This window comes from Sus scrofa, chromosome 10 (assembly GCF_000003025.6).
Source record: "Sus scrofa isolate TJ Tabasco breed Duroc chromosome 10, Sscrofa11.1, whole genome shotgun sequence".
Taxonomy (NCBI): Eukaryota; Metazoa; Chordata; class Mammalia; order Artiodactyla; family Suidae; genus Sus; species Sus scrofa.
In genome coordinates, this window is record NC_010452.4 from 20,726,095 (window position 1) to 20,738,441 (window position 12,347).

The 12,347-nt window shown below is 45.7% G+C and overlaps 1 protein-coding gene across 2 annotated transcripts; it reads left to right on the forward strand.

Annotated features, from left to right (window-relative positions):
- On the forward strand, positions 6,218 to 11,866 carry C10H1orf53 (chromosome 10 C1orf53 homolog). Of its 2 annotated transcripts, XM_021064484.1 has the most exons (4): positions 6,218 to 6,487; positions 6,831 to 6,947; positions 10,218 to 10,319; positions 11,723 to 11,866. In XM_021064484.1, the coding sequence occupies exons 1-4, from the start codon at positions 6,344 to 6,346 to the stop codon at positions 11,792 to 11,794; spliced, it is 435 nt and encodes a 144-aa protein (XP_020920143.1). In that variant the 5' UTR covers positions 6,218 to 6,343; the 3' UTR covers positions 11,795 to 11,866. The 2 variants fall into 2 exon arrangements, with proteins under 2 accessions (XP_020920143.1, XP_003130638.2); XM_003130590.6 differs by lacking the exon at positions 6,218 to 6,487 and having other exon boundaries at positions 6,500 to 6,947.

The window sequence follows — 12,347 nt, forward strand, 5'->3', positions numbered from 1 at the left end:
AGCTTTGTCAGAATGGATGTGACACACAAAGTAGGAACAATCCGTCTCCTGCACTTAGCAGAGGGCCCTGATACAGAATAAGTCCTCATTACTTGTTATTTACATCAATGAGCCATTCTGTTCTAGCTGTAGCCATGGGGGAAGAAATGGTGACAAAGCGACTAGAACAACGATAGGAGCAAAAGAGGGCCGGTTTGAGACGCGGAGAAGTAAAACGGGTAGGACCTGGTGATTACCTGGGTGGAGAGATGTGGAGAGAGTTACACCCCTTTCTGAAAAACATTCCGAGTTAGCTGTGCCTTTATTCTTCTTACAATTTTTAAAATTTTTTTTTTTTTTTTTTTTTTTTGTCTTTTGTCTTTTTGTTGTTGTTGTTGTTGCTATCTCTTGGGCCACTTCCGAGGCATATGGAGGTTCCCAGGCTAGGGGTTGAATCGGAGCTGTAGCCACCGGCCTATGCCAGAGCCACAGCAACTCGGGATCCGAGCCGCATCTGCAACCTACACCACAGCTCACGGCAACGCCAGATCGTTAACCCACTGAGCAAGGGCAGGGACCGAACCCGCAACCTCATGGTTCCTAGTCGGATTCGTTAACCACTGCGCCACGACGGGAACTCCACAATTTTTAAAATTTTATCTGTTTATTTTGCTTTTTAGGGCCACGGCTGCAGGATATGGAAGTTTCCAGGCTAGGGGTTGAATCGGAGCTACAGCTGCCGGCCTACACCGCAGCCACACCAGATCCGAGCTGAGTCTGTGGCCTATACCACAGCTCAGGGGAATGCAAGATTTCTGACCCACTGAGCAAAGCCAGGAATTGAACCCGAGTCCTCTTGGATACTAGTCAGATTCGATTCCGTTGCGCCATGAGGAGAACTCCAGCTGGGCCTTTAAAGGAGGAAATAAACAGGGAAGTAGGATTTCGAGGGGAATGGTGAGGAAGCCCTTTCTGAGTTTGGGGTGTTTCTGAGTTTATCTGTACAGAGGGTGGATGAGGAGCAGGTGCGGCCCTGACTCAGAGATCTGGGAGTTGGGAGTGAAGAGGTGACATTAAAAACATAGATAAAATCTGGTGAGGGTGGCATGTGCGGAGAGAAGGGCTAAGGACTGCTGAAGGGGAGTGGATGGGCTGCTGCAGAAGCAGGTGGAATTCTGCTCCACTAAGTTCTGCGTGAGTGCCCTGAATTTAACCTAGTCCTGCCCACCTCACCTTGGCAGTGGGGGCAGAAGCTGGTCTACTGCTCAGTGGAGGATTGCCAGGGTGGAGGAGGCCCTCAGATGGCTAGATTGCTTCATGTCAGGTGGCCCATCTTCAGCTCCTCCAGGAGCGCACACAGCATGGGAAGGCAGGAGTGGACGCAGGAGCCATCCCGGCGGGCAGCGCTGGTGTGTGCGTCCCTTGTGAAGGCAGAGGGATCCGCTGGGCTCGCAAACACAAATGGTTGTAATTCCCCAAGGAATTTTCTAGGGCCAGCTCTGTGAAACAAAGTGTGCTATCGGATGTCCCATTAAATGAAACAAAGATTCCCTATAGGCGACCTTAGGGGCGTGTAACATTTGCTCTCAATCATCATAATTGAGAGTGAAATGCATTCTGCGTGGAGCAAGACCTGTCATAATACACCATCCGGACACTGGAAAACAGCAAATGCCTAAATCAGGGTCCAAAAACAACTGCACCAGAGGGCAGTATCACGATGTCTGTGGGTGGCTCTATGGTTGCAGCACCCATTCACCCACCAACAGTACAACGCATTCATAATTCATTACAAGGTAACACTTAAGATCAATCACAGGCAGCTCTGGGGGCCTCAGATCAGACAGTTTGATAATGTGCACATCTGTCTTGTCAGTAAAATGGACGGAAGTTACTTAATAAATACAATTTAACAAGACATCATTTAGTCTCTTTATCACCTAGTTGTTTTTTTTTTTTTTTTTCTTTGTCTTTTGTCTTTTTAGGACTGCACCTGCGGCATATGTCGGTTCCCAGGGGTCAAATCCAAGCTACAGATACTGGCCTATGCTACAACCACAGCAACGCGGGATCCAAGCCGTGTCTGTAACCTACACCACAGCTCACAGCAATGCTGGATCCTTAACCCCACTGATCGAGGCCAGGAATCAAACCTGCATCCTCACGGATGGTAGTCAGATTCGTTTCTGCTGAGCCACGATGGGAACTCCTATCACCTAGTTTTTAAAGTATTTATTTGCAATAACTAATATAAAGTAAATATTTCCAAATTTGCATTATTACATAGAGTATTAGTTTTAGACTTTCATATGGAATTTCTGTCCACTAGTTAAGACATATTTGAGAATGAAGAACCAGACTAATTGACTCATTCAAAAAGTCTTTATTTGCTAAGTGTCATAGTACTATGTACAAAAGTCCAAGGTGGGCTGTGGGGATACAAAGATGAAAACGGCATATTCCCTACCATCTTGCTTATGATCTATTGGGAAAACAATGACAAAAAAAAAATTTGACTACATATAGGAGTTCCCTGGTGGCTCAGCAGGTTAAGGACCCGGTGTTGCCACTGCAGGGGCTGGGGTCACTGCTGTGGTGCCAGTTCAATCCCTGGCCCAGGAACTTCTGCATGCCAAGGGCACGGCCAAAAAAAACCTACATATGAAAAGCTAAAATGGGGTAAGTAATTGTGGGACATCAAAGGAAGGATGTCTGGAAGGGAACCAGAGGAACAATGAAAAGTGTTTTAAATGACTGACAATCAAATACTAAATGCTAAAAGGACTGGATGGGCTGGAGGAATGTACTTTGCCTTTGGTGTCACATGGCAGTGGACTTTTGTTAATCGTACTTCACCAACACAGGCCATGTGCAGGCAGGGGTCTGGGGCGACGGACCCAGGCAGTTTCAGAGATGGGCCCTGAGTGCCTGCAGCGCAACCTACACTCACAAAGATAGGGTCAGGAAGTGACACAGGATGAAGAGATGGCTGTTAGGGCTTCTGGGGACAAAAAGGCTTCTTCTCGTCCAGGAGTTTCATAACAAGACTCTCTCTCAGTGGCACAAGGATGAGAAGCCTAGGAGCTGTTTGTAGCCATCTTTCACCCACGAGAGTCTGCAAAGGGCGTCAACATTGGAAGCAGAGAGATGAGAAGCGGAGCCTGAGCCCTGGTCCTGACACTGAGCCTGGATCAAGTCATGCTTTCTGGTGATGGGAGCCCATCCCTTTTATTGAAACCAGACTAAGCTGTGTGATCTACACCATGCAACCTAGAGGGGCCTAACGCAACTATTTAAAAATGAACATAAATGAAACCTAGGGAAGCATGCTTCTCTAAACTCCTTTCCTCCTCTTCCAAGTAACAAGCGTGTGCAGTATCAATGCTAACATCGCAAACGAAGGAGTATCAAACACATGCAATATCGTGTTGTCATGTAGAGATACGGCACAAAACTCTTTCTAAAGCAGATCTGGGTATACATGCTTTATAAATAAAGTGGGAACTTGATTTACTATTCTTCTTCTTTTTTTAGTAGCCAACTCTGGAAGTTCCCTAGCCAGGAACTGAATCTGAGTGGTAGCAGTGACCTATGATCCTTTAACCGACTGCGTGCCAGGCCAGGGATTGAACCCATGCCTCTGCAGTGACTGAGCTACTGCCATCAGAATCTTTTTTTTTTTTTTTTTTTTGTCTTTTCTAGGGCCACACCTGTGGCATATGGAGGTTCCCAGGCTAAGGGTCTAACGGAGCTGTAGCCACTGGCCTACACCATAGCCACAGCAATGTGGGATCCTTAACCCACTGAGCGAGGCCAGGGATCAAACTCGCAACCTCATGGTTTCTAGTCGGATTCATTAACCACAATGGGAACTCCTGCAGTCAGAATCTTAACCCACAGCGCCACGGCAGAACACCTTGATTTACCATTCTAAGACAGAACGCTGTGCCCCCACCTTTATAGGGTTCTGCCTACTAGGAGCAGAGGGTCTGAGAAGAAATGAACACACACTAGAATGAGGTAAGGGTCAGGCCTCGAGGAGGCTCTTTAAAACAAGAGATGCGATGAATGATAGTTACTTGATGTGAAGTGACACAGACTCCTAGAGTGAAGATCAAATGAAAGCTGAAGGGGCAGATAATCTGTGCAGTGTCTAAATGATACTCAAATTAAGTCATCCAATCTGTTGGGAAGTTATTTGTACTAAAATACTTTATCAACTCTTTGTTATACAGGTTTCCAGCTCTGATGATATTTAAAGATCTGTCTAAGAATACACACACAGGTAACGTGAATAGTACAAAACAGCTTTCTGAGCCCAAATGCCCAAAGGCCTTAACTGATAGATGATTTTTTTTTTTTTTTTTTTTTTTTGTCTTTTCTAGGGCCACTCCCGTGGCATGTGGAAGTTCCCAGGCTAGGGGTCTAATCAGAACTGGAGCTACCAGCCTACACCAGAGCCACAGTAACGTGGGATCCGAGCCGTGTCTGCGACCTACACCACAGCTCATGGCAACACCGGATCCTTAACCCACTGAGCAAGGCCAGGGATTGAACCAGCCACCTCATGGTTCCTAGTCAGATTCGTTAACCACTGCGCCATGATGGGAACTCCTGATAGATGATTTTTAAATCTGGAAATGGAGAGGATCAAAAAGGTTCTGGTTAATTCAGTGAGCTGCCTCACTGAGTAATCTGAAATCTATTTTTATATTTTCTTATATCCTTTTTTCCAATGACTGTTTTTAAATTGTAAAATAAGTTGCAAAAATGCTACAGAGCGTTCTCTTCACCCAATATCCCCCACTGGTTACACCTTATATGTTTACAACACAATGTCAGCGCCGGGAATGGGACACTGGAACAAAATGGTACCATTCTATGTCTAATCCCACATGCGGACTTCTGACCAGATCAGAACACAGAACTGTTCTATTACCACGAAGACCTCCCTTCTGCCCACCCCTTCATATCCACACCCCTCATCTGCCAAAGCAGGAGTTTCACAAAACAACACTTACTCTTCCTAGGTGATTCGTTCCTATTTGAACTTGGTCTAGTCTATTTCATTTCTGTAAAATTCAGTCTCCACTCTTTGAACTAATGTCATAAACCATTAATAAGTCCTCATCCTCAACTTAAAAAATAGGGAAATCAGTCAGAACTTCCAGGCTTATTTCTTCTGTTGAAGAATTTGGGAGTTCCTGTCATGGCTCAGCGGGTTAAAAACCTGGCGTAGGGTCTGTGAGGATGTGAGTTCAATCCCTGGCCTTGCTCAGTGGGTTAAGGATACCATGTTGCCACAAGCTGTGGCATAGGTCACAGAGGCAGCTTGCATCCTGTGTTGCTGTGGCTGTGGCACAGGCCTCAGCTGCAGCTCTGATTTGACCCCTAGCCCTGGAACTTCCACATGCTGTGGGTGCGGCCTTTTTTAAAAAAAAAAAAAAAAAAAAAAAAAAAAGGCTTGGTAAAATAGCACAAAAAACACATGACTAATTTATGGTGAATTCCTTTTTCTAATCATAGCAGCTCTTTCCATAGCGTTACCGAGGGTTCCTCCTCAGCCTTCCAGGTTTAAAGCTCTTTTCTCAGATCACTAAGCAGTCTCCAGAGTGCCATAACTAATTTATTATCCAACACAAAGGAAATAAATAGATTTGCAAAACAGGATTCCATATTAACTCACTATGAGATTTACAAATGACCAATAGGATCATTCAGTCAGTACCTACTAAGAGAATCCAAATACGGTTGCAGGGTTGCATGGTAAACACAGACGCCAAAAACAGGGTGGCGATGGTTTAGAGCGTTCTTTCTCAGGTACTACTCAACCACCTACCATCTTCAGGGATCAGTTCCTGCCCCCCACTTCTTCAAAAAGTGAAGGACACTTACAAAAGGGCAACTCTTCAAGTCTGAAACACAGGCTGGGGTGCGAGGTGGGAGTGTGTTAATTTAATTCTAACGCCTGAAATTACCCCCTGGGTTTGTGCTAATTTTCTCAAATTCAATTTTGTAGGGGTAGCTGGATAATTTTCTTTCATCTTTCGGACAGGAAGTATACTTTTACTGTGTATTCTGCAAATACTTAGCAACATGAAACCATGGGCTTTTCTTCCTCAGGGTTCACTTTTGGTCCTCTTTCTAGGCTGGGCCCTAGAACCAAGCCACGCGGCACCTGTAAACACAGCCTTTGCCGGATAAGCCCAAGCTGGTTATAAACAAACCTGGGGTATTTTGATCACTTTCTGGCATCTTAACAGTTGTGGCGATCATGCTCAAAGATCCCGACTAGTTTGACAGGTGCATCACGTGGGGGCCTCCTCGGGGGCCTAAAGTCCACCTGATCTCCAAGGAAGGGCCAATGGGGCTGCGGAAGCCCAGCTGCGCGCGCGTTCCCGACCGCCCGGTAGAGCTGACCAGGCCTGAGGCCCGAGGTCGGGCTGGTCCGGGATCAGGGTCGGAGGGCCAAAGTCCAGGACCAGAGAGCGGGGTCCGGCATAGGAGGGTGAGGTCGGGGTCCGGACAGCCGAGGTCGGGGCTGGGGGTCGGGATCCAGGACTGGAGGGCGGGCCCAGGGTCAAGGGTTGGAGGGCAGGGTCTGGGGTGAGGGATCCGGGGTACGGGGCTGGGACCAGGCCAGGCCCCGCGGGAGCAGCCGGCACCGCCCCGAGGCCCCAGCGCCGGCGCCCCGCCCCCGATAGGCGGCGGCCATGGCGGCCTGGAGGGTCCGGGTGTCCGCGGGCGCCGCGCTCAGAGGGCAGCAGCCTGCCGCCCCGCCGCCAAAACCACCCCGGGTCGGAGCGGAGTTCCGACAGCCCCTCAGATTCACCTTCTGCTCCGCTTCGAAGGGAGACCGCGGCGTCTCCGGGCCCGACTCGCTAGAGGGAGGGGCGACGGGTCGGGCAAGCGAAGAGTTAACGGAGGCAGAGCGGAGGATCGCGGAGCTGCACGCTGCAGCCTGCGCGGTGAGGCCCCGTCCCTCCCTTCCGGGGTGGCCCCGCCCGGACTGCAGACGGGGTGGGGTGGGTTGGGGGACTTGCGCCTGCGCGGTGAGGCCTCCCCCGCGCTATGCCCTCCCCTCCCTTCCCCGGGAGCTCCGCCTCCCTCCGGCAGCTCCGCCTCCCCCCGGCAGCCCCGCCCAGACGGCCGCCGAGACAGCCCCCCGGGGGCTGGTGCGCCTGTGAGTCCTCGCGGAGAGGTTGCTGCCGGCCGGTGCGGTCCTGCGTCTGGCGTCTGATGATGCGTGTGCTTCCATCTCAGAACTTTTCGCTTGAAAACTGGCCACGGTTTTCCTATTCCGGGCAAGGAGTTAACATGTATCTGTCCGGAGTATGAGCGCAACTCCTTTCTGATCAGCGTCCGTGCTAAAACTCCGGTCACAGTTTTGGGCCCATCATTACTCTGTGTGTGTGTGTGTGTGTGTGTGTGTGTGTGTGTGTGTGTGACAGGAAAAATATGTTGTGTGTTTATCTGCAGTATCATGTAGGCACTGCCATCCAATGATTTTAATAAGGAAAATTGATTAACTTATTTTTAATTCATTTTCATTTTTTGCTGCCATCCGTTCGTGCTCTCCACCCTAACGGAGCACAGTTGCAAAGGAGACTATATTCAGGCGTGTACATTCTTTCCAGACAATCTTGAGCTATGTTTTCCCCTATTTTGGGGGTTTGACAATTGCATATTAGCACCAATATCAAAATTTATCATCTCCCTTCACCCTAACCTTAGACTACATAAGGTTAAGGGGAGCATATTTATACTTGTATCATCTTGAAAGAGCAAGTGAGTTCCATGATAAAGATACAAAAAAAAAAATACAAAGTATTTTTTTAATACACTGTCTGTGACCAGTGCTTGATAGGACTAAAGTTATCTGGTCTGGCTTGGGCCAAGGGAGCAGAGAAGAAAACCCTGGATGTTGCCTAAAGTTGACTTTTATTTTTTTTTAACTAACAGTAGGCCCTTAGATCTGCTGCCTGACTCACTGGGTGTTGAAACTTCTGCACAAAGACTCTTTAGGAAATGATTGGCCACTTTTGATCTTGTTTATACTCTTTAAAATAACGTGTAATTTGTTCCCACACTTCACCATATAAATGTAAAAAGAAACAAAAAGTTTCATTCTCTATAGAACAAATACCACTGGTATGGAAAGACCTGTTCAGTCAAAGGAAAAGAAACTTTTTCTCAGTCAAGGAATCCACACTTGTTTCATCAGTGTCAATCACAGGTTAAATGACTGTCCGGGAAACCATAAATAAACCCAATAACAAGCTTGTCTTTATTTTCAACGATCAGAGCCACCTCCCAGTGGTCCTTCTTCCACACCGGCAGGCAGGTATCTCCCTGTGCTGATCTGCATCACTGAACATCTTGTGCCCCAGTCAGACCGGCAGCCTTCTTGCCCATCTTTGTCTGTTGCCACTACTGCCTGGACAATTAAGGACAATTAAGTTTGTGAGGGCCACCAAGGAGCTCCAAGTGTCCCCACTGATATGGGAAGCAGGAGAGCCACCCAGGAGCACTCTGTTAGGTTCTCAGGGTCCAGGTAATTGCCCCCAGAAGATCCCCAGCTGTCAAAGTGGAAAGACACCCCCTACCAGTCCCCAGTGTTCTTTCCTTACTCTTCTAAGCCTCCCAACAAGGGCTTTGTAAATAAAGAAGTGAGGTCTCGACAATCAGTCATTCTAAAGCAGTGTTTAGTGCCCCTGGTTTCATGTAATCTGCTTCTGTGGTCCCGAAGGCTTTGGGAGGCCTCTTAGACTGGCCTTGGGACTTGACTGCAGGATTCCAGCTGTCCTGCGCTTCCTTTGCCGGTGCGCCTGAGAGGAGGCCTAGACTTGACCTCTAGTTGTCCTTGTGCTCTACACTTTGCTTAAAACCTGAACCAATAAAAAACAAACCAACCAACCAAAAAAAAACAAAAAAACAAAAAAAAACAAAAAACCCTGAAACAGAACAAACTATTCAGCCATTAGGGAAGACACTTTGAAGAAGTAGTTTGTGGCACCCAGAAAGATCTATGTGAAAAGACATTTAAGTGTCCTGTGTATTCTAATGGAAGAGTTCTATACAAGAATGGTGCAGAGTTGCTGTGTGGTCAAAGGGTAACATAAACAAGCCCAGGACAAAGTTCCCCTTCAAAATCTCAAGGCTAAATAATATCACACCCCTGGCCTAAGTCCATAGATGAGGTTGCATTATTTACTTTATCTTCATGCTACATTCTTGGGGTGCCTTTTTAAAATTATGTTTGAATGCAGGTATAATATGCTTCCTTGACATCTACATCTGTTTGTTTCCTTTTTTTTTTGCTTTTTAGGGCCACACCCAAGGCATATGGAGGTTCCCAGGCTAGGGGTCTAATCACAGCTACAGCTGCCGGCCTGCGCCACAGCTGCAGAAACGTGGGATCCGAGCTGTGTCTGCAACCTACACCACAGCTCATGGCAGCGCCGTATCCTTGACCCACTGAGCGAGGCCAGGGATTGAACCAGCCACCTTGTGGTTACTAGTTGGATTTGTTTCTGCTGCGCCACAATGGGAACTCCGCTTCCTTGACATCTGAATTGCCGTAGTAAAAGTTGCTTTTGAGCAAACTCCTGAAAGCGGTGAGTGTTAATATGTTAAAACAATACTTCTACTTTGCTTAACAACAGCACTAACAACACTCCGAAAAAAGGAAAATAGCACAAAATGTGCAGTGGAGTAACACATCATGAAGGGAAGGAAAGGTGTCCAACAATAGCGACGGTAAAACTTGTCTGTAAGGACTGTTGGTTTTGATTAGCACCTTTTCTGTACGTTTAAATCATTATCCACATATTTTAAGTACTGAAATTGCAACTGCAGCTTCTGAGTGAAAGTTCATTTTCAGCCTCTTAAGCTTTTAAAGTCCTCTAAATCACCTGTTATTAAACTTGTTACCTAGAAACTGAATGAAAAATACCTGAGCAGTGGCTCCGTCATTATTGGGTATAGAGGAGTTCTTGTTTTTCCATCAACTTCTCATTTTTCTCAAACTGTATATTTTCTCCTTATGTCACATGAAGTTGGACTGGGTATAATGTTGGAACGCATTCAGTCTTTAATTGCAAGTGCCACTAAAATTGCTGGGAAGAAGTCTAATATTGTTTAAAGAAAATGTTGCAGTATTTTATGAGTAGGAGTTGTGGTGAGGAGATATGATGAATATTGAGACGAATGAATTGTTTGATTTCCTTACTCTTCAGGCCGGCCAGCTGAACTACGTGGACCCAGCTACCGGCTACGTGGTGCTCACACAGCTGGCCCACGTGCAGCGAGGCCACTGCTGCGGTTCTGCCTGCAGACACGTGAGTCCCAGTTGTGCAGCACAGCGGCAGTTTTCAGTGCTCCTGTGACTTCATAAATACCTGTTATTTGAAAAACAAGTCAAATAAAAGTGCTCAATAGCCCTGGAGTGCACTTTTCACGAGCTACTCTAGTCAAGGACAAGGAAGTCCTTAGGATCAACATAGGACCTTTAAAGTTAATGGGATTTCGTAACATTTCACTGGGAGCATCAGTTCCTTGCAACGCTGTGATTTGAAATTCATGGGCGTTCTTTACGACAAGGCAACTTTTCCCAAGGTTCCAAATAAGTTGTGTTCACAACACAGGTACAAAGAGGCCAGGAAAAGAAATCTGGAGTAGGAGTTCCCCCTGTGGCACAGCCAGTTGAGGACCTAGATTCAATCCCTGGCCTGGGAATTTCCATCTTGCTGGATTGAACCAATTAAAAAAAAAAAAAAGGGAAAGAAAGAAAGAAAACGAAAAAGAAGTCTGGAATATTGCAAACTAGATCCCAGGAAGCATTTATTTTTCATTTTTAGCTGAATAAATAGAAACTTGCTCGTTATTGACAGTGGGTTTGTTTTTGTTTTTTTTTTTAATGGTAATGATTTTCTTCCTTCCTTCCTTCCCTCTCCCCTCCTCCTCCTCCTCCTCCTCCTCCTCCTCCTTCTCTTCCCCCTGGTTCACTCCCATCTCCTGCTTTCTGTGGCTATTTTCTACCCTGTCTTTAAAATAACCATGAACTGTGCTACCCCAAGCTTAGTGCTATACATTTCCTAAAATGTCTATTTCAGGGACCATATAGCTCTTGGGTCATGGATTAAATGGACTATGTAATCCTTCCCAATTTTGAGCAAAAAAAAAAAAAAAAAAGGTGGAAATGGGTTCTTCACATATAACTTTTTAAAAGCATCCTAGTAAGGTAAATTGTTAAATAGTTAAGATTATAAACAGATAACTCTGTGTATAGACCAGTTTGACTGGGGAGCCAGAAGGTGTTATTTCCTTTAACCGACCCACTTTATAATCAAGGAATAGACACCGAAGGCTTGTATTAACAACAGCTACTGTTTAAAAATTAAGCCTTCCCTTTTATGTATGTGCCTACCTGGGCCATTAGCTGTTTCTAATCAAAGGCACAAGAGCTTTGCTTGAATTGAGGACTGGAGGATTTTTTTTTTTTAAGTGAGTTTTTGACAGTAAAATTCTTAAGGTGGGAAGGATGCATTTAGGAAGTGAGTCTTGGACCCTAATTAGGACCATTTGCCAGAGGTTGCCATCATTCTCCTCTTAGTCTGCAGGCGGCAGATCAAATCATCTGTACAACGTTATTAGCCTTTTCTTTTTTTTGCCATGAGACGTGTACTTTCTCCAGATGATTCTTAAATAATTCCAATAATCATTTGTTTTATTTCTTTTGCAGTGTCCGTATGGCCAAGTCAGTGTTAAAGATCCATCCAAAAAGAAGCAATTCAATTCGTATTTTTATGTTTGACCACAGTTTCATCTCTGTTCTCCCTCTAATTGAGTCTTATTTAAAAAAAATAAAACCGTAATCCAGAATTGCTTTCTGTGCTGTTCGTTCTTGAGCCCTGGTTTAATCTTAAGTACCAATATGAAAAGAACATCGATAAAATGAAAAAGCTAGTCAAATGTTTGTGTGTTTCTAAAGTGGCACATCGATAGTTATTTCCCTTTCTTTTTGCTTCATTATCAGGCATATGTTGAAGAAAGAAAATAATGACTGTTCCATTAAATAAATAGCAGCTATCGGGTCACCTTAGTAGCTCTTGTTTTTTTTTTTTTTTTTTTTTTTAATAGCCTCAGTTCTCCTACTGTTTTCTCATCAGTATTAGCAACCAAGGGAGGTTGCTGGCAGATAGAAGAGTTTGAATACACTCTTCATTTAATTATATCTTGAGCTATAAGGAGATTGATATAATGCTCTACTGAGCAGCATATGAGTGCCCAAGAAGTGCCATTCCGAGGCAAGAAATGCTCTCATCTTCCATCTGTTCCCCTCATAAAAACTTTAAATCATTCCGCCT

Bases quoted from the DNA above. Each gene is read 5' to 3' on its own strand.
- C10H1orf53 (XM_021064484.1), top strand. From the start codon at position 6,344: ATGGGGCTGCGGAAGCCCAGCTGCGCGCGCGTTCCCGACCGCCCGGTA. The intron at 6,948-10,217 runs GTGAGGCCCCGT...CTTACTCTTCAG, and splicing joins TGCACGCTGCAGCCTGCGCG to GCCGGCCAGCTGAACTACGT. The intron at 10,320-11,722 runs GTGAGTCCCAGT...TTTCTTTTGCAG, and splicing joins GCGGTTCTGCCTGCAGACAC to TGTCCGTATGGCCAAGTCAG.